General features: G+C 49.6%; 1 protein-coding gene across 2 annotated transcripts in view; it reads right to left on the reverse strand.

Moving 5' to 3' along the window:
- Nucleotides 1–5,790: 5,790 nt before the first annotated feature.
- Nucleotides 5,791–21,215, reverse strand: part of TCEA3 (transcription elongation factor A3) — a 43,756-nt gene continuing 28,331 nt past the window's right edge. The window contains exons 8-12 of one of the 2 annotated variants that reach the window (XM_065930040.1): nucleotides 17,478–17,627; nucleotides 11,474–11,620; nucleotides 9,921–9,992; nucleotides 7,401–7,441; nucleotides 5,791–6,669 (exon numbers count right to left, since the gene is read on the reverse strand). In XM_065930040.1, the coding sequence (XP_065786112.1) occupies nucleotides 7,433–7,441; nucleotides 9,921–9,992; nucleotides 11,474–11,620; nucleotides 17,478–17,627 (378 nt within the window). In that variant the 3' untranslated portion in view covers nucleotides 5,791–6,669; nucleotides 7,401–7,432. Of the gene's footprint in view, nucleotides 6,670–6,695; nucleotides 7,442–9,920; nucleotides 9,993–11,473; nucleotides 11,621–17,477; nucleotides 17,628–21,215 lie in introns of those variants that run through there. The other variant, XM_065930039.1, reaches the window with a different exon arrangement.

Below are 21,215 nucleotides of genomic sequence, written 5' to 3' on the forward strand. Positions count from 1 at the left end.
ATGAGAAAATGAGACAATGGAAGCGGAGCACTAGGGAGAGCAGGCATTCTGCGCGAAGGAGAGCTCCGAGCTCGCTGTAGCCTTGGAGAGGGAAGTGATGGAAAAAGAATATAGCAGCTTATTAGGGACTCCCACCCTCTTCAAGTTATAAATATCCCCAGAACCTTGGCCATGTGCCCAGAAGCCTGTTGTCTCTAACTGTACAGGAGACTTCTCTGCCTGGGCCGGGAAAGGGGCTTTTCTTTTGTTTTGCAGATATGTCCACCCACCAAGTGACTTGAATTTTTTTCATCAAACGTGACTCTAGGCTACGCTTTTATTAGTGAGTGTCCTGTTCCCAGTGCCCAGTTATTTATGGTTAATTACTCAAGTGTTTAGAAAGAACTCAGGACCCTACCCAACCAGGAGGCAGACACCCCCACTCCCCACTGCCAACTGTGAGGTAAGAAATTTTTTAGATACCACAGAATTGTACCATCCCTCCCCCATCTAAAATTAATATGGGAACCACACACACAAAAACATAGAATCGTAGAGGAGCCCCAAGAGGCGGTGTCCTGAGTGGGGGAAGTGTGTGGGCATCAAGGTCAGACAGACCTAGGTTGGAATCCAGGCTGTGGATCTCTTTGGAAAGTCATTTAATCGCTCCAGGCCCGCTTCCCTTTCTGGTGAAATTGGGTAATCCATACCTAAGGTGGTGGTGAGCAGTAAGATGATTTAAAGCACTCTATACAGAGAGAGCACTCAGATGATCGTTGATATTACTATTAATCCTGCCTTTGGTGGCAGGAGAGACTTTCAGAAAGCCTGTGGATATTTTCACTGGCTCAGAACATCTGAGAAGTCAGAGTGGCTGGATAGCTGTGGAGATCTGCTGACTTTATTATCCAGAGTGTTTCTGCTGAAAATCCAGAGGGAGCTGGCAGTTGAGTCAGTTTGTTGAGTTCAAGAGAACTGGCGTATTGAGCCAAGTAGAGCATAAGTATTTGGGGCTACCAAAAACTCAGCAAGGTGAGGCCTCACGCTCCCAGGGAAAGCTCTGGGACAAGGAAGAGAGAGATCAGCTCAGAGATTGCAGGTTTCTAACTGGGTCGAAGGTGAGGTGAGTGCCGAGCCCCTCGGCTCAGTGGGGCTCCCTTTTCATCCCTTCTCTGACAGATTGCTTTGAAAACTTTCTTAGGCCTTTTCTTTCCCCTTGTTGCAGAGCTTTAAGTCCTTCTTTGTCCTCTCGCCCGCTGTTCCTTTATTCCTCAGGCCTGCCTCGGGGCAGGACGACTCTCCAAGCCCAGCTTGGCTGCTTGCCTCCTCCTATGAGTAAGTGCTTTTCTCTTTTCACCTGGGACCCTCTGAGGGTTGAGAAGAAGGGGGGCTGAGAGTGGATGGAAAGCAAGAGTGCATTTGGTGCCCCTGGGGGGGTGGGCAGTGGGGAGGAGGGGGAGGAAAGACTCTGGGTGAGGGCTTTCCTGTTGCAGCCTTCAGCTGGACTCTGAGGGTTGGGGTCACTGGAGAAGGAGGTGGCTTCCTGCCCCATTGTTCAGGACTTCATTGTTTTTCATGAATACGTACTGTGGGTGGGTTTTCAGTAAGTAACTTGGAAAGCTGTGTTTGTTCCCATTTTTCAGCATGCAATCAGCGCCTACTGTGTGCAGAGGCAGCAGCACAGCCTGCCACTGGAGAAAGGGGCCAGGAGAACAGTTTCATTACAGTCTCCAATTTAGGCTTTTGACAGTGTCTCCAAATGGGGTTTTACATTATGTCACATCCACTGACCAATTTGATCAAAGAGCCTCCTTGCATATCCTGAAGCTTGTTTCTTATTAACAGACTGCTATGCCTACTGAGCACTATAAATTATTATATCTTAATAAGTCTTTAATATATATAGTATAATGTATAAATACAATATATATTTATACAAATATAAATAATATAAAAGTATATTTTTACACTTTAATAAATTATATATATTTATTCATATATCTTAATCCTATAATTATCCTGTGAGCAGCACAATTATAATTTTTTGTATCTGGAAGCATTCGTTTGCAAGACATTGAAAAAGATGCCTCAATATTTGTGATCTTGTTATCTCTTCATTTTGAAATATACCAGGAACATGAAAAAAATAAAAATCAGTGATCTAAAATCCTCTTTACCCGTGCTGGGAGCAGAGATAAAGCCTCATCTTAGCACAAGGAGCTGGGAGCGTGGGGGACACGTTGAGTTACAGACAGTCACTGCAGCCCAGACGCGAGAGCACTTTGACGCGAACTAGTCTGCTCCAAAGAGGGGCGGACTCACAGCTTGGGGAGGTGGGTAGGGGAGGAGTCTTCACAGAGGAGGCCACGGCGGAGCTGGCTCGCAAAGACCGTAGGAGTCTTGGAGGTGGAGAACGAGGGAAGGGAAAGCATTCCAGTCTTCCAGAACAGCATGTGCGCAGCCACGGAGGCGTGAAAGGACAGAGCGTGTTTCAGAATGGTCAGGATTGGGTCTGGTTGGAGGGAAGGACGTGGGGGTGGAGTGGCAGGGGAGAAAGCAGAGCAAGCACAGTCCCTGATGTGCCTTTGCCCGCCCGCCCGCCTCTGGCCCTGGCTGTGACTCAACGATGCTGGTGACAAGGTGCAGATGGGGTTGGGGGTGGCCTGGGGTGAGAAGAGCAGATTGACTCTGCGGGGGCGGGACTGGGAAGCTCTTTCTGACCTCTTGCATTTCAGCTGGTTTTCTCCTGAGTGTCAACACTGAAAAAAATGTAAACAATTGCTTTAAAAATGTGCCACAGGCTTATTTCGTATTGTTTAATCTATTGACAGGCATCAGGCCTGATCTGTCCTGTATCAGCTCTGCGCTGGGAGATAGAACACTGCCCCTCAGTGATTGCAAGGGTGTCGTGAGGATTACATGTGAGAATGGCTGCAAAACGCAGGGGCCCAGAGGAGGGCCCTGGCACATGCTGGCCACGATGGTCATGGGGCAGGTAAACGCATCACAGATGCGGTCTCAGGTGACACCATACTTCAGAGTGACTCCGAGTGTGCATGGGGCCCCGAGTTCAAGTCCAGATTCTGTCTCCTCGAAGCAGATTACTCTCTGAACCTTGGATTTCTCAGTCTGTAAAACCAGTATAATAATACAATACATAGAAACATAAAGTAGAATAGGGCTTGCCAGGGACTAGGGAAGGAGGAAATGGGGAACTGTTTAATAGGAATAGAAGTTTAGTTTTGCGAAACGAAAAGTTTTGGAGATTGGCTACACAATAGTGTGAATGTTCTTTATTACTGGACTGTATGTACATTTAAAAATGGTTAAGATGGCTAATTTTTTGTTATGTATATTTCCCCACAATTTTTTTTTGTTTTTGCACACAACTTCATTTAAGACCCACCAGTTCTCAACCCACATGTTTAAAAAAAAAAAGTATAATAATAGTAACCTAGTTCAGGGGGTCTGAGGGTTAGTTGAGACAATATAAAGTACCGCCGCCCCCCCCGCCACCGCCTCATACTCACACCAATAGCTAATACTCACTAATTGGGTGCTTTGTGTCAGGTGTGATTCTAATGAATCCTCACAACGACCCTATGAGCTCAGTGTTATTATTTCCATCATTTTACAAATGAAGGATGAAGGCATGATATTTACATAATGTGCTCAAGATACTCAGCTAGTAAATGCTCAATAATTAATAGATAATATTGACACTGTCCCGGGATGGGGAATACGTGTAACTCTATGGCTGATTCATGTCAATGTATGACAAAACCCACTGAAAAATTAAAAAAAAAAAAATATTGACACTGTCATACAAAGAAATGATCTTTGTCATGGTACAATGCGGTGTAAAAATTATTAGCATTTTATAGTACTGTAGAAGTTCTGAGGAGCCATATCTTTCAGCCAGGGGATCAGAGAAGACTTCATAGAGAAGACATGAGCCTTGAAGAAAATGTAAGATTTGGACTGGGATGGGGGTGGGGTCAAAATAGGCAGCCATAGTTGGGAAGGTCCATTAGGTTTGCAAGAACAGGACAAATACCTCCCTTAGGCTGGCGTAGCATAAGAGGCAGCAAGGGTGGAAGATAAACCACTAAAAGATAGGAGAAGAGGAGCTTTTCAAGTCAGACCAAGGACAGCTGGTGAAAATCCACTGAAAATGAGGGACTGATGCTTAGAGCCATGCATGGCTCATGCAGTTAAGGTAGGGGGTGGTTTTGTTGTTTTTTTTTTTTTTGGCCATACCGCACAGCCTATGGGATCTTAGTACCCTCTCCAGGGATTGAGCCTGTGCCCCCTGTATTGAAAGCCCAGAATCTTAACCTCTGGACTGCCAGGCAAGTCCAGGTGGAGAGTGTTTTGAGTTGGGAGTGTTTTGAGTTGGGAGTGTTTTGAGTTGCGTATGAGGCCTTTGCATCAATCCCCACCCCCGCCAAAAAAAAAAACGTGAGAGAAAATGTTGATGGTGGCAGTGGAGAGAAGGAATGGGTAAGGGAGACTCTAAAACTGATAAGATGAAGAGGGCAAGGGGTTAAACCACGTGTTCCTGACAACAGTGAATGCAAAGCCCACGTGGTAAGGAGCACAGCTTGACCAGTGTGGCTGGAGCACAAAGGTCGGGGAGAGGCCGAGGCCAGCACTGCAGGACGTTGTGGGCTCTGCCACAAGCAGTGGGAAAACATGGAGGGCTCTAGACAGAGATGATGGAGTGGGGGGCTGCAACATGATCAGATCTGCAGTTTCAAAAAGCCTATTCTGGTCACTGCAGTGGACAGCATGCCTTGGAGGGGGTCCCAAGTGGATACAGGAAGCTTGGGAAGGTCCTGATGCCTGCTGACTGACAGTCCGAGGCCTATTCATGCTTTTCTGTGTCCTCTTGTGAACGTAGATGTGAACTGTATAGATATGGGAACTGGAGACGACTTGTTCTTCTGCTGTTTACTCTGACTCATCTTTGTAAACAGTAAGGTTATTGAGGGTGGAGATTCAGTTTTGTGTTTTTTCCTTTGCTGTAAATCCCTGACACCAGAAGCACAATGGATATTCAGATGGAAAGTGAGTACTGAAGATCACCCAGGCTACCATCTTTAAATAGCCCCAAAGTAACATTTATTGACATTATTGTATTAATAGTGGTTGATATTTTGTTCTGCATTTTTTTTGTTGTTGTTGTTTAATCCATTTTGGGCCACCTGAGCCACCTAGGAAACCCTCTGCTTTTGATTTGTGGACATTTGGAAGAAGGCTGAGATATTGCAGAGAAAAGTCTAGGTATCTCAACCATGACTACTCAAAGTGTGATCTGTGGATCAGCAGCATTGGAATCACCTGGGAGCTTATTGGAAATGAAAAAAATCTCAGGTCCCAGCCCAGACACACTGAATCAGAATCTGAATTTTAACATGATCCTCAGGGGATTCCTACCCATATTACAGTTGAAGAAGTACCTGGGTATCTTAAGCAATGTCCCTCTGCCTTTTTGCGGGTGACACTCATACCTCAGGCATGTATGACATCCCCCTATCCCATCTGGTGTGGAAGTCTGTGCCTGTGGGTTTCTTTCCCTGCCAGGCTGAGGGTTCCTGGAAGGTGGGGGCAGAGCACTGTGTCTGGCCCTGCATCTCTCAGCCTCGAGCACAATGACAGGAAGCAGAAGACCAGAGTTTCGGTCTTGGATCTGATATTTATGAGCTTTGGGTATTATATCTTCTGTGAGTGAATTTTCCATCTTCCCAAAGGACCCATCCCAAATCTGACTGCTGAAAAGCTGGAAATGGTGGCAGGTACACGGTTTATTTACAGGCTTCATCTATTGGAAGAGGCAGTTGGATAGAAAGAGGAAAGTGATAAATTCCAGAATGGATGACGCCAGGGCACATAAGAAACGTGGGCTGAAGTTACCCCAAAAACTGCCCTAAGAGAGAACCCCAAGGCAGATGGAAATGCTCTGAAGCAAGCATAGGACCACTCCCATTTTTAACAAGGAAGTAAATGACTCAGAGAGGCGAAGGGACTCGCCCAGGCTCCCAGGAGTTCACAAGCTCCTGCGTGTTCAGTCGTTAAGTCGTGTCCTACTTTTTTCGACCCCAGGGACTGTAGCCCGCCAGGCTCCTCTGTGCATGGGATTCTCCAGGCAAGAATACTGGAGTGGACTGCCATTTCCTCCTCCAGGGGATCTTCCCGACCCAGGGATCGAACCCGCGTCTCCTGCATTGGCAGGCAGATTCTTTACCACTGAGCCACCCGGATAGCCTCTTTTTGTTTCACAAGCTCTTACGAGTTAGTTATTTCAGGAAACAAGTGTCCAGGAGGCTCAGCCTAGGGCTGCTGGAAGGCCAGGGACAGTCAGAGACTGAGACTCAGGACAGATGCACCAGACCTGCTCCCAGGGCTTTTTCAGAAGGTTCCAGCTTCGCCTAAAGTTTCCTATTGGCTTAAAAAGCAAGCCAGCTTCATCGTGGGAGAAGCACAAGAGGGGCCTTGTGTCCTGCAGACTTCCTCTGTAGCTCAGGCCACAACAGAGCTGTGAGGAGCGCATTGCCTGGGCCTGGACGGGTTCCAAGGCTCAGGATCTCCCGGGGACCGCCAAGCTCAGGCACTTCTTCACTCAGAAACCCTGGGCTCAAGATGATGTGTGGCCTGTCTGGAGTCCTGAGAGCCCTGCACCCAGATCAGCTAGAACAGGGAAGAGCAGAGTTTGAGAAGAGATGATGGGCGGGGAAGAGATCTTCCTACATGGCGTGGAAGTCATGTCTGCCTTAGCCAAATTTGACGCCGTGTGCCAACTGTTCTGCACGTGTGACTCACAGTGGAGTGGGTAAGATCTGAGTCAGTCTGGTATTTTTCAACTCAGAAAAGGCTGAGAGGTTCAGATGTGAGGGAAGGGACTCAAAGCAAAGGTCTGCCAGCTACTGCAATATACTGCACCTTAGCTCTGGGGCTCTGAAGTCTTGAGTTTCTGCAAGAGGCCTGTCTACGTGGACTTAGAACCACACCCCACTTAGCCTCCCCGATTAGTCAGTGCCCATCCGTGTGCTGCTGCTGGGCCGGGCTCAGTCGTGTCCGACCCTTTGTGACCCCATGGACTGAATCCCACCAGGCTCCTCTGTCTGTGGAGTTTCCCAGGCAAGAATACTGGAGTGGATTGCCATTTCCTCCTCCAGCGGATCTTCCTGACCCAGGGATTGAACCCGAGTCTCCTAAAACTCCTGCATCAAAAGGGGGATTCTTTACCTACTGAGCCACCTGGGAAGCCCATCTCTATTGATAAATGATTATTAATTTGCAAAAGAACTCTCCCTCTGATCCCTAATGCCCCATTCAGAGTTCAGCATTTCTCTTCATTTTCATTTTTATTTTTCTCCAGTTTACGAAGGGCTTGGTGTCTTCTCTTTATTCTTCCTCACCTTGTTCACTGAAATCCTGGTTGGTGGTTCTGTCAGCAGAACTACAAAACCAAGAAGGCAACAGCATTTTAGAACTTTCTTTGCGCCACTCAGAGGGTAAAGGCACGTGGAGGGGACGTGAAAGGGAAGGTGGGGTCTGGAGCCACGCAGGATTGTGTTCATTCACTGTCGTGTCTGACTCTTTGCGACCCCATGGACTGTAGCCCGCCAGGCTCCTCTGTCCATGGGATTTTTCAGGCAAGAACACTGGAGTGGGTTGCCGTTTCCTCCTCCCTCAGCCCAGGGATTGAGCCTGCGTCTCCCACGTTGGCAAGCAGATTCTTTACCACTGAGCCACCTTGGAAGCCTGGAGCCACACAGACCAGTCCAGATCCCCGCTCTGTCACTATTAGCGGTGCAACCCTGAACAAATTACTCATCTGTAAAATGGGATCATAATGCCGATCCATGATGAAAAAGATAATCAAGCAATGAATGGAAATTTGATGCCGGACATGTGGTGGGCGCTCAATTTATGATCAGAAACATCACCATGACTATTCCTCATAGCTTGGTTAGACAGCAGGCCTCCCACATGGCAGCGGACACTACCTGGAAATTTTGTCCAAAGCCACGTAGCTGCCACCTCTAGTGGGACCTGCCTCTCCAACTTTCAAATTCCAGTTTCTCTCCAGGAATCAGGGAGGAGGAGCTGGGTTTGGAGCATGTAGAATGTCTTTTGCCCAAGAGTAATACTCACAAAAGTTACCGTTTATTGAGCACTTACTCTGGGCTAAGCAGTATTAACACATATCAACTCATTTCATCCTCATAGCTACCCTGTGAGATAAGGACTATTATAATACTTGCATTTTCACAGGTAAAGAAGCAGTTCAGACAGGTGAAATGACTTGCAAGCTCCCATAATACTAATAGGTAACAACTGGGAATAACAAGAATGGCGGTTTCTATGTACCAGGCACACATGTGCTCAGGCCTTTTTTGTGTGGTTGTACAGGTTGTTCACAAGACAGCCTCCCCACAGGGGCAGGTTGGGCCTGAAGCTCCATCCCTGCTGTTTCCCAAGTTCTGGACCCAAGTGCAAGGCTACGTCTACCTGGAGGAAGAACACCTTTCCCTAATTTGACAAAGATACCATTTGAGCTGTCAGAGGCCCTGTTAATTTTTTACATGTATTACCTTCTCTAATCCTCAAAATAGCTCTGTGGGCTATATTCCTACCCTTGTTTTATAGATGAGGAAATCCAGGCCTAGAGAGGTCAGGGCATTTGGCAAAGTCACTTTGTGAGTGATAAAGCTAGGATTTGAGCCTGACACCCAAACCCATGCTTGAAGCCAGTAGGCCATTATCCTGGCTTCACCTCTAAGTGCTCAACAGGTGAATGAAAGAAAAAAATACACAATCATCTGACTTTTTACCCTAAAAAAACATGGCAGTTCTTATGAGACCCCGGGGCTGTCAAGGCCCTTCATAAAGTCACAGGTCAATCGATCAGGAATTTGGAGCACTGTCTTTTCATGCTCTAAACTTCGAGGCTTTATGCTCGTTAACCATTTCAGCAGCTCAATTTCCTCATCTGAAAGTGAGAGTAATATTATGAAGGAACATTTCTCGTAGTTGTTGCAAAGCATGTGTGCATATGTAATAGTCCTCATAATCAGCCCGGGAGAAAGGCATTAGTATCACCCTTTAGCTCAGGGAGGTGGGTGACATGCTCAGGGTCACAGTGAGTAGGGCAGAGGAGACGGGAAACCAAGGCTCCTGACTCCCAGTCTCATGCTCAGTCCTCGATAAGTACTTGGCAACTTTTGAAGCACCCTGCCGGCTGCCCGGTGACCCAGACATCGCACAGCACACATGCAAATCAGATGGCACTGGAAGGGGACATTAACCATGTGACCACACTCGGGTGGTTCAGAAGATGAGGCGGGCAGGAGCACTCCCGGAGGAGCCTTTGCTTGGCTCCCACGCCTGAAAACAAAACCACCGCCTTTGTGGGAGCTGGGGCTGCCTGGGTTACAGCCTTGGGTAACGTAAGGCTTTCCCAGAGCCGCCTTAGGAGGGAGGACGACCTGGGTGCATTTGAGAGCAGTGCCCGTTTGACAGGGCTCAGTCGTCCCCACCTCCCTGGCTGTGGCTGGGCTCAAAGGAAATAGCATCTGTGGAAGCACTTTGCAGAGAGGTGTGGTCCAAGTGCAGAGGGCTATTGTTTTTCCTTCCCCCTCCACCCCCGCCACCAACCCCGGGGATCTGTGTTCAAATGACAGACTTGCCCATCCTGTGATAAAATGCCGGCTGCTGTCCCCACCCCCTCTGGGTGCTTTCCAAAACAAAAACACGCACACACACGTGTCCTCTGGCTTTGCCTTCCCAACAATGCACCACTATCTCCAGCTCTGCAGACCTGCTGTGTGCAGGCTGGCAAGCCCCCCTCCCCGCCTCCCCTGGTTTGGGACTGTGGGCCTACTACTCCTTAACTGAGGATGACAGGGGAGGAAGAAAGATACAGACATACAGACCTTCCAGCGATTGCCACACTCGTTGCATAAGACAAAGGTCGTCATGGGCTCATCAGCGCTGCGTGTCTGCACCTGAGAGAAAAAAAGAGAGCGGGACCACTCGTGAAGTCACCCGCCCTGCCCTTGGACCTGCCATGGCTCCCACTGCAGAAGTCGGTCAAATCGCAGAGGCTGGCCCCATTATTCCCACGCCACGTTGGCAGTACCCTCATCACTGAGCGCTCCGTTCTGTGTGCCTATGTTTCCCTCTCTCCTCACAGGCCCATCGGCTCCCTTCCAGGATCTCACTGGCTCAGCCTGACCTCTGCACTCTCACTCTTCTTGTTGATCCTTCTGAACTGATCTTTATTCTCTTGCTTCAAGACTCATCGCCTACAGGAAAAATGAACACATCCTATTGGTTGTACCTCTCTGATCAGAACTGAGTGAGCTGGAAGCACTCTTAGGGATCATTCCGTTTCTTCTTCATTTTACAGGTGGAAGAACGGAGGCCCAGAGAGGAAAGAGGATTTGAAGGTCATGGGGGATATTTAGTGTTGTTTTCTGGTTTCTCATCCCTTTAACTAGACCGTTCAGATGCCGAAACCAGGTCTGCCCCAGCAAATCCCAGGCATTTCTGGATTTAACAACTCCTGTTCTGATTTTCTGCAGCCCACCCTGGATGGCCATGACATGTAACAAGTTGTGGCTTTGCAGACTCTCAGCTGTGAACGGTGTCAGCTGGTGTCTATGGGGTGGGAGGGAGTCCCCTGGCTAATGAGTGTGCCCAGCCACGGGCCAGGAGGACATGGCACAGCACAGCCTTGTCCCTGCAAAGCAATGACACCCCAGGAGAGAGAATTCTGCAGAGAGCAGGAACCTGCACACGCATCTTCGGATTCCTGAGTGGGAACTCTCCGAGGGACTCCTGGAAGGCAGGGCCGACCACTGTATTTCTGCTGCAGCCACACGCCCCCAGCGGCAAGGGGCTTGACAAGCAGACGGGGGAATGAATAGAGCTCTAGAATAACAGCGCACTAATCCAAATCCAAGAATATTGGTGTCTCAAGGGTATAACCTGTGTAACCCAGATCAGGAGGCCAGGCCAGGGCAGTGGTCTTCACCCTCAGGACTCAGGGCTCGGTCCCTTAGGCTTTACCACCAAGGTGGCTGGACTACAGGCAGGAAGGTCTGCATCTGGGTTTATTACTCTCTCTGCCACTAACCGTCTTTGCCGCTTTAGACAAAGCCTGTCCCCTCTGGAACTTCAGTCCCCCTGTGTGTGAAATGAGTAAGCAGAGTTTTTATTGCCAAGTTCCCTTCCAATCATCTGTGACTCTGCAGAAGTTCTGGGCCCCTTTTAGGTCTGGTCCTTCTTATTCTGGCTGCAGGTCAGATCCTGGTGGCACCTCACAGACATAGCTCTGGGTGCTTCTCTCTGCATCTTTTCTAGAAGCCACAGATGTATCACGCTGGTGAACCAGGACGTGCCCCTCTCCGCAGCCTAGAGTTCTAGCCCCTTCTCCCTGCCGGCTGGTCCCTCAGCTCCTTCCGGTCCCCGCCCCACGCCATGCCTGGTTATAGGTGCAGTTCTTCTTCCTGCATTTGCTGCACTGGAAGAGGTCGGTCGTGGTGCCGCCTGTCTTGGCCATCTGGTGCTCGCGGATGGCCTCCTGGGTCATGGCATTCCTCAGTTCCCGCAGCTCATCACTGGCCATTTCCTACAGAAAAAGGAGTGTGCCCTTCAGGGCTAGGGAGCCCCCAGGAGCCCTACCCCACACCTGGGTTTCAGGGAGCTTGAACAGAGGAAGGGGAACATTCTGGACTGTGTATGAGGAACTGGAGGGAAGCCTGGCCCTGTCCCAGCTGGGACAAGGCTTCACCGGAGGAGTCCCCGTTCTGCCTCTGGGTAGCAGGTCAAACCCTGGGGCTCTGATCAGGCCAAGTACAGCAGGGCAAGTGTGGGAGAGCACAAGACAAACAGCTTCTGCCCGGAGTCAACAATCTCGTGTACATTTCCTCAGCTCTGGCGCTCACGACGCCCGCCAAGGACCTCGGGAACCTGCCTGAACTTTCCTGCTTAAGCTTATTTGACCACTGACCCTGTGATCTGTGATATTCCCCTGGTCCTTCCGGGCTGGACTTGACTCAAAGCCTGTCTGAGCTAGTATCATCGTTCAGCCAGGCCATTCTGCCTGGTGGGAACCTTGGCCTCACATCTACACAACTTACAGCGGCTACCCCACCCAAGCAGGACCTGAGGTTCCCGGGTTCACGCCACTGACTGCTCACTGGTGATTGCATCATGGAACATCTTTTTCTATAATGTTCCTGCAGAATGGAGCCTCCCATCTCCTGTCAGCTCCCTGTGGACACTCAGTCTCTGCATTATCTAGGCCCTACCCCCCCCCCCTTTTTTTTTGTCTATCTCCCTAGCCATCTGATGTGCCTTGACCTTCTTCCAGAAGACAGAAGGACACTCAAGCTGGAGAGAGCTCTAGTTAGCCTCGGTTTAGGGGGAGGAAGATGGCTGAAGCTAATTTTTTGGGGGAGCTTCGGCACATAGCATGTAGAATCTTAGTTCCTTGCCCAGGGATTGAACCCATGCTCCCTGAAGTGGAAGTGTGGAGTCCTAACCACTGGGCTGCCAGGGAATTCCCCGAACCTAATGTTAAAGGAGAATCTGGGGGTTCCTTGGTGGTCCAGTGGTTAGGACTTGGTGCTTTCACTGCTGTGGACAAGGTTCAATCCTTGATCGGGGAGCTGAGATCCTGCACATCCTGTGGCATTTACCAAATTAAAAAAAAAAAAGAGGATTTGGCACTGGCTAAACATTTTAATTACTACCATTTAGCATGACCCCTTAAACTGTGGAGAACAGAGTTGGCCCGAAGGTCAAACAACTTTTGTGTGCCGATTTCTGCGTTATAACCAATTGTGTTTCCTGATAAAATGCAGATTCCCATGAATCCAAAACTCTAAGGGTAGGCCCTGGAAGATGCATTTTTACTAGTGCCCCCAAGTTATCCTGTGTACACGAATGCTTAACTCCCACTGTGTCAAATGCGAGGACTAGGTCCTAACCAATGGCAGGGGTATATACAAAACAAGTCATCATGCTCAGTGGTATCCGACTCTCTGCGACCCTGCAGACCATAGCCTGCCAGGCTCCTCTGTCCATAGGATTTCCCAGGTAAGAAAGCTGGAATGGGTTGCCATTTACTTCTCCAGAGGCTCTTTCTGACCCAGGGATCGAACCCACGGTTCTTGCAGCTCCTGCACCGCAGGTGGATTCCCTACTGCTGAGCTACCAGGAAAGCCCACAAGTCAACCCCGGGCTATATAAGCAAAGAGCAGCTGACTTTAATGTTGGGGGACTTTCCAGAGCATAATATATTTGCTCTTTCAAAGTGTATTGGATATCAATCTCTTGAAGGCTTTTCATAGCACTGATGTGCTGGTAAACTGGCTTTGGCCGCAGAGGGTGGTTTATTTGTAGCATCTACCAGTTTCCATGGTGTAAACACTCCCACCACAGCCTTTCAAGCTACTAATGTGATGGAACTGAACGCAGAGTTGGGAACAGCTACACACAATCAGCTCTCTGGAGCTGGTAGGCAGGGACAGCCCACCACTGCCTCTAAGCCCTGTGAACTAAGATGTGATTTGGTTCCTGTCTCCAGGTAATGACATCTAGTCCAAGAGCCAAGCATTCACCTAAGATTGCAAGATAGTGTTGTTGTTCCATCGCTCAGTGGTGTCTGACTCTGCGACCCCATGGACTGCAGCACACCAGGCTTCCCTGTCCTTCACTATTTCTGGAGTTGTTTCAGACTCATCCATTGAGTCGGTGATGCCATCCAACCATCTCCTCCTCTGTTGTCCCCTTCTCCTGCCTTCAATCTTTCTCAGCATCAGGGTCCTTTCAGATGAGTCAGTTCTTTGCATCAGATGGCCAAAGTATTGGGGTTTCAGCTTCAGCATCAGTCCTTCCAATGAATATGCTGGACTGATTTCCTTTAGGATGGACCGGTTGGATCTCCTTGCAGTCCAAGGGACTTTCAAGAGTCTTCTCCAACACCACACTTCAAAAGCATCAATTCTTCACCGCCCAGCTTTCTTTGTAGTCCAAGTTGTTATTTTTATTATTGGAGCGAGAATGGTCCTGTATTTCTTTTAATTATTATTATTTTGGCTGTGCTAGCTCTTTGTTGTTACGAAGGCTTTTCTCCAGTTGTGGTGAGTGAGGACTACTCTCCCGTTGCGGTGCCTGGGCTTCTCATTGCAGTGGCTTCTCTTGTTGCAGACCATGGGCTCTAGGGCGCACACAGGCTTCAATAGTTGCGGTTCCTGGGCCCGAGGGCACAGGCTCAATAGTTGTGGCCCACGGGCTTAGCTGCTCCTTAGCATGGGGGAGCTTCCCAGATTAGGGATCGAACCTATGACTTCTGCATTGCAGGCGGATTCTTTACCACTAAGCCACCAGAGAAGCCCCGATCCCATATTTCCTATAGAAATTTCCTGCCTGGAGCAGAAGTTGACCCCAAGAAGGCGGCCCCCTGGGCCTCTGCTGCCTGGGTTGCTGGCGGGGGCCCTTTGGCAGCTGGCACCGGCAGTCCCTGGGGAGGCCTGGTGTGGGCCTGGCTTGCTGTCCTTGGCCTGGTCAGCCTCTTCTTGGGCCTGCTGATCACCTGATTCTCTTGCCCTGTTCTAGTGAATAGTCCTTGGATGGGGCCAGAGTTGGCCGGTTGCTCTGCTGAGACGTCTGGGGCCTCTGTCCTAATTCCGGCACCCAGCTCTGTTCCAGCCTCCGGCTTCTGGGAACTTGCCAGGCTTGGCTCGCACTCGTGGCTACACCTTGCTGCTGCTTCTCCAGGGCCTGGTTTCCCAATGTCGCTGCAGCCGCCCGTAAGACACTCTGATGAGGGCATTCTAACGACACACACGCACACAGAGGCCAAGGACCCCAGGGCCACAGAGTGAGGGACAGACGGAAACGCAGGCTGGGTTCCCATCTAAGCTGCAGCGCCACCTCACAAGAAAAGAGGATACTCTGTTAAGCCAAGTTGCATGTGTAACCCTGGGTATATGTTGTTAGCAGCCTAAAAAGATCAGACATTTTAAATTAATTAAGCAAAAAGCCAATTCTGTTTATCTGTGCCAGATTCCCCATTTGTATCCTAAAGCCGGTGGGGGGGCGCTTCCCTTGTGGCTCAGCTGGTAAAGAATCTGCCTGCAATGCAGGAGACCTAGGTTCAATCCCTGGTTTGGGAAGATACCCTGGAGAAGGGAAAGGCTACCCATTCCAGTATTCTGGCCTGGAGAATTCCATGGAGTTGTATAGTCCATGGGGTTGCAAAGAGTCAGACCCAGCTGAGCGACTTTCACTTTCAGGACTTTTTGTTGTTTTGGGTATTTGAGGAAAGCAGTGAACACAATTCTCAGAAAAATGTTTGCATACATATTACATGGGGCTTCCCAGGTGGTGCTAAGTGGGTGGGGGGCTTCCCTTGTGGCTCAGCTGGTAAAAAATCTGCCTGCAATGCAAGAGACTCAGGTTGGATCCCTGGGTCAGGAAGATCCCCTGCAGGAAGGCATGGCAACGCACTCCAATATTCGTGTCTGGAGAATTCCATGGACAGAGGAGCCTGGCGGGCTACTTTCCATGGGGTTGCAAAGAGTCAGACACGACTGAAGCGACTGAGCAAGCACCGCACACATTATATAACACACACACCACATACCTACGTACACTATACATTAACTACACACACCACACATACAGATGCTACCTCACACACACCACACACCCACCCCACACACATGCACTACATCTCACACACCGCAAACACACAGAGGCACATCCAGACTCCAAGACATGTCTCTGCCCCTTCTCTGGGCCTCTTGGATTTAGTGGCACTTAAGCTGTGCCATCGCTGTGGGCCTTCAGGGAATCCCCTGAGTGCTGGCAAGAGCTACTCATACTTGAGGGTGTGCAAAGGTCTTTCCAAGACAGACTCTGAAATAAACAGATCTGGGATCAAATCCTCATCATCACTTATGAGTTGAGTGTGGGTGGCCTCAGTTTTCTCAGCCATAAAGTGGGGATAACATTTCACTGTGATGAGGGTTTCATGAGCTGGCTGGTGAATGGGCCTAAGTTCAGTTCAGTTCAGCCGCTCAGTCGTGTCTGACTCTTGGCGACCCCATGGACTGCAACAAGTCAGGCTTCCCTGTCCATCACCAACCTACAGAGCTTGCTCAAACTCATGTCCATACTAATTCTGGGGAGGGCTTTGTCTTAACCTTTTAAACACTTTAGATGTGTTAACTCATTCTGTCCTTCATGAGATAGCTGTTATTCCCAATTTACAGATGAGAAAACTGAAGCATAGAGAGCTTAAGTGGCTGATCTAAGATCACACAGCTCACGGCATAGGCAGAAGTCAAATCAGGGCAGTTTGGTGTAACCGCCGAGCTTCTAACCATTGCATATACTCCCTCAAACAGGCCTGTTTCCTTTTCCTTCCCTTACTGACCGCTTCATACTGGGTCAATCCTTCCCTCCTGTTAAGTTCCCACAGGGGCTCCATCACGGCAGCCACCATCTCTGTATGAAACATATTTGTATACATGTCTGTTATTCTCCATAGAGTCAGGGACTCCAGTTCAGGCTTGGGCCCAGAGCTGGGGAATGGGATGTAGGACTGAACAAGGCAGAAGAGGGAGGCAGAGCACAAAGCAGGGAGGAGGGACTTCCCTCGTGGTCCAGTCGTTAAGAATCTGCCTTCTTATGTGGGGGACACTTGCTCCGTGGAAGAAAAGCTATGACCAACCTAGACAGCATATTAAAAAGCAGAGACATTACTTTGCTGACAAAGGTCCGTCTAGTCAAGGCTATGGTTTTACCAGTAGTTATGTACGGATGTGAGAGTTGGACTATAAAGAAAGCTGAGCGCTGAAGAATTGATGCTTTTGAACTGTGGTGTTGGAGAAGACTCTTGAGAGTCCCTTGGACTACAAGGAGATCAAACTAGTCCATCCTAAAGGAAATCGGCCTTGAATATTCACTGGAAGGACTGATACTGAAGCTGAAGCTCCAATACTTTGGCCACCTGATGCCAAGAGCCCACGCACTGGAAAAGACCCCGATGCTGGGAAATATTGAGGGCAGGAGGAGAAGGGGGAAAGAGAGGATGAGATGGTTGGACTGTGTCACCGACTCAATGGACATTGGTTTGACCAAGCTCCGGGAGACAGTGAAGGACAGAGAAGCCTGGTGTACTGAGGTCCACGAGGTCACAGAGAGTTAAATCCTCTGAACCTCAGTGTCCTCACCTGTAAGACTGGACATGATAAACTTTTCTCCCTCGGTTGGTGTGAAGCTAGAACCGGCCCATGCGCCTGAAGCGATGAGCACGGAGCCGAATACCTGGGCGCTGTGTTCACTGTTCTGACGGTGCAGAGGTCCTGAGGGATAGGGCGTCCGAGATGGTCCCCCGCTAAGGAAGCCTTGGCTCATCGCTGCTTCACAAGCCTCCGCCTCTTAGACTGGAGGGGCCCGGGCCCCGCCCTCACCTCCGCCGTCATCTTGGCAATGAGCCCCGCGGAGATGGCCCCGCTGAGCACGTTCCGCCTCAGGCCGGGGTTCCTGGGGTCCTTGAGGTTGCTGATGCGGCTGCGCACGCGGTTCCGGTACTTCATGTCGGTGCTCTTGAGCTCCTGGTAGATATGTGACACCGTCAAGGGCCAGCCAGCCACTCACAGAGGGCCCGGAGGACGGGGAGCCCCAAGGCCACCTCTCCCTCTCCTTGGACTTGGCTCACCCCCACGTGCTCGAGTGAGTACCCTCAGCTTGTACAGGGGTCAGGCCCCTTCACGGCCTCTGACTCCCCAATCAGGGTCCTCACGCGGGCATGTGGGATCAGTCACATATCGGGGATAGGAAACAGCTTTCAAGGTGAGATCGGGTCATCACAAGCACTGTGGGGCCAGGGACCCCAGGAATGGGCAGTCTGAGTTTGTCTGAGCCTCCTGTGGGACCTCAGGTGAGCCCAGGACCTCTTTGTGCCTCGGCTTCCCTCTTCATAAAATACAGGTTGTCATGAGGATTCCCTGAGCTAAGCTGCACACTCTACTAGCGTGGTGGTCGGGGCGTGTCAAATGCTCAGCCTTTAGGGGCTAAGATGATAGTGATGACGATGACCCCCTAGTTTGGAAGGGCTCCTGGACACTTTAAGTCCAGCTGTCAGAGGAGAACATCAGATTGGGGGCCACGTGTCTAAGGCTCTAGGAGGTATTACAATAAAGAACGCATTGGCTTTTGTTTCATCTGGTGTTTTCAGCATATTAGAACACAGACCAACCTCCCCTTCCCCTCTTTTTCTCTAGGAATACCTATCGCAGAACCCACTTTGGGACTTGCTGGTCAGTTAGTTTGCTCATTAATAGATGAGGAAGCTGAGGCTCAGAAAGGGTACAGGCCCTTGCTCAAGGTCACAGGGCGCATTCCCGGCAGAGGCAGGGCTGGAAGCCAGACTCCCTCCTGACGGTAACACTCTCTTCTCCACTCACCCGGCAGGAAGTCACCCCTGGCCACCGACCACAGGGAGTTCTCTGTCCAGAAGCTGCATCCCAGATGGGCCTCCTTCCTCCTCCATCTCCACCCCCTCCTCCCTTCTCTGGAAGAGTTCAAGGAACACAGCCGCATTTTCTTGGCCTCTGCGAAGCCAAGAAGAATCAGGAAGATGAAGCCTTTTCTGGGAAAAACCCTATACGAGAAAGAAGCTGTGGGGAATGTGGAGAAACGGACACAGCTGGCTAGCTCCAAGTGGTGGGAGGGAAGGTGGTGGTGTTTATTTTTTCGGTTCATCTTGTTTGTATAGTACAATAAAATGTGAGAAGGAAGAATATGCTCTCATGCACTTGAAAGCCCCAGTATTTGTTTAAAAATCTTCTGTGTTTGGGATCCTTGGAGGTGGAGATGTGCTTGATAAGTGGGGACAGCAGGGCTGAGGATCCTTTCGTCCGCGTCTTCCTTAGTCTGCCTCCTTTCATCAAGGTTGCAGAGGAGGATGAGGCAGAGCACACCTGGGCATCACTGACCTCCCACCTCCACTGACCTCCTCCCCACCCTGACATGAATGCGCGAGAGCCCCACGGCTGCCATGTTGGTCCAGGGTCGCTCCAAAGAGGTCCTACCTTTTTGAGGACATGGAGCATTCAAGCCCCCAAACTCATCCTCCCTCTGACCTCCCACCACCTACGAACAAAGAGCTGAAAGGTTGTTGGTGCAGCTCTGATGGCCTTTCCTTCAGAAGAGAGTCACTCAGAGGATGGAAGGCCAGCAGTGGAGACTGTACACTGGCCCATTCACCTTGCGTCCCAAACTGGGCTTGAAGGTGGAGGGACCTTCTCAGAGGGACAACTGTTCGGGAGAAAACAAAGATGAAGCTCTGATAGTTCTGATGCCTTGTGTTCTGTGATCCTGAGTTAATTAGAAATTTTGAAAATGTACTTGGAGAGGTATTAGATTAGTTCAAGAAGTGCTGGTTAAAAACTAAGTGATGGTGGAGGGAAACTCCCAGGAGATGTGTTGGAGGATATTAGGGTGGTTCTTAGGCAAGAGATGGAGGGAGGCAAACCTGTTTTCTGAGATTGGCCCCTGTACCTTCCCTAGCCTGCTGAGCCACTAGATAGAGCCCAGGAGGCCAGGAAAGGGCCTTAATGGGACATTCACACCCCTGTTCCCTGGGGAGTTCATCCCCACCCTCCACACTTCTTTGATATGCAAAGCTTTGTCTCCAGTAAAAGGAATTCTATGCATTCCTTCAGAGCGGCACTGGGTGGAGGCCTTTTTTCTCTCAAGGCCGAAATCTTGGGACTTCCCTGGTGGTTCAATGGTTAGAACACCATGATTCCACTGCAGGGGACCTGGGTTCTATCCCTGATTGGGGAACTAAGATCCAGCAAGCTCAAGGCATTGCTAAAACAAAACAACAAGTAAGTGTTAGTAAGCAACTGTTGGTCACTCAGTCGTGTCTGACTCTGCGACCCCATGGACTGTAGCCTGCCGGGCTCCTCTGCCCGTGGGACTTTCCAGGCAAGACAACAGAAAAATCTTTCAGTTCCACTGGCCGTACCACACAGCAGTCATCTCCTCTGTCTATACAAGGCTGCTTTCAGATGGTGGGAGCATGGGGCAGAGGGGAAGAACTCAGGACATGGAATCCAAAGACTAAAGTTTTCAGTTCAGCTTTGACATTCAGTAGTTTCTGAGCCTGTTTCCTGTTCTGTAAAATGGGAACAACAGCCCCTGCCTCACAGAGATTGTTGTAAGTGTTAACACAGGTGGTTCCTCTTCAGCCCCTAAGTCTTGTCTGACTCTTGGTGACCCCGTGGACTGCAACTCGCCAGGCTTCGCTATCCTTCACTATCCCTCGGAGTTTCCTCAAACTCATGTTCACTGAGTCTATGATGCCAATCAATCATCTCATCCTCCGTCATCCCCTCTCCTCCTGCCCTCAATCTTCCCAGAATCAGGGTCTTTTCCAGTGAGTCAGCTCTTTGCACCAGGTGGCCAAAGTACTGGAGCTTCAGCTTCAGTATCAGTCCTTCCAATGAATATTCAGGGTTGATATCCTTTAGGATTGACCCGTTTGATCTTCTTGCAGTCCAAGGGACTCTCAAGAGTCTTCTTGAGTACCACAATTCAAAAACATCAATTATTTGATGCTCAGCCTTTATGATATAACTCTCACATCCTTATGTGACCACTGGAAAAACCACAGCTTTGATTCTATGGGCCTTTGTTGGCAGTGACGTCTCTGCTTTTTAATATGCTGCCTAGGTTTGTCATAGCTTTTCTTCCAAGGATCAAGCATCTTTTAATCTCATGGCTGCAATCACCATCCTCAAGGATTTTGGAGCCCAAGAAAATAAAGTCTGTCACTCTATCCACTTTTTCCCCTCTCTTTGTTATGAAGTGATGGTACTGATGCCATGATCTTTATTTTTTGAATGTTGAGTTTTAAGCCAACTTTTTCATTCTCCTCTTTCACCTTCATCAAGAGACTCTTTAGTTCTGCCATTAAGGTGGTGTCTGTCTGCATATCTGAGGTTACTGATATTTCTCTTGGCAATCTACAGAGATAGGAAGTGTCAACTGACCAAGACACAGGGCCTGGTACATACTTGGGGCATCAAAGATGGGAGCTGTTATTGTCAGAGGAAGAAGAGAGGGAAGGCTGAACATGAGGAATGCTGTCCTCTATTTCTGTCTCACTTCCGCGATGATGTCACAACCCAGACCTGTCC

This window comes from Muntiacus reevesi, chromosome 3 (assembly GCF_963930625.1).
Source record: "Muntiacus reevesi chromosome 3, mMunRee1.1, whole genome shotgun sequence".
Classification (NCBI taxonomy): Eukaryota; Metazoa; Chordata; class Mammalia; order Artiodactyla; family Cervidae; genus Muntiacus; species Muntiacus reevesi.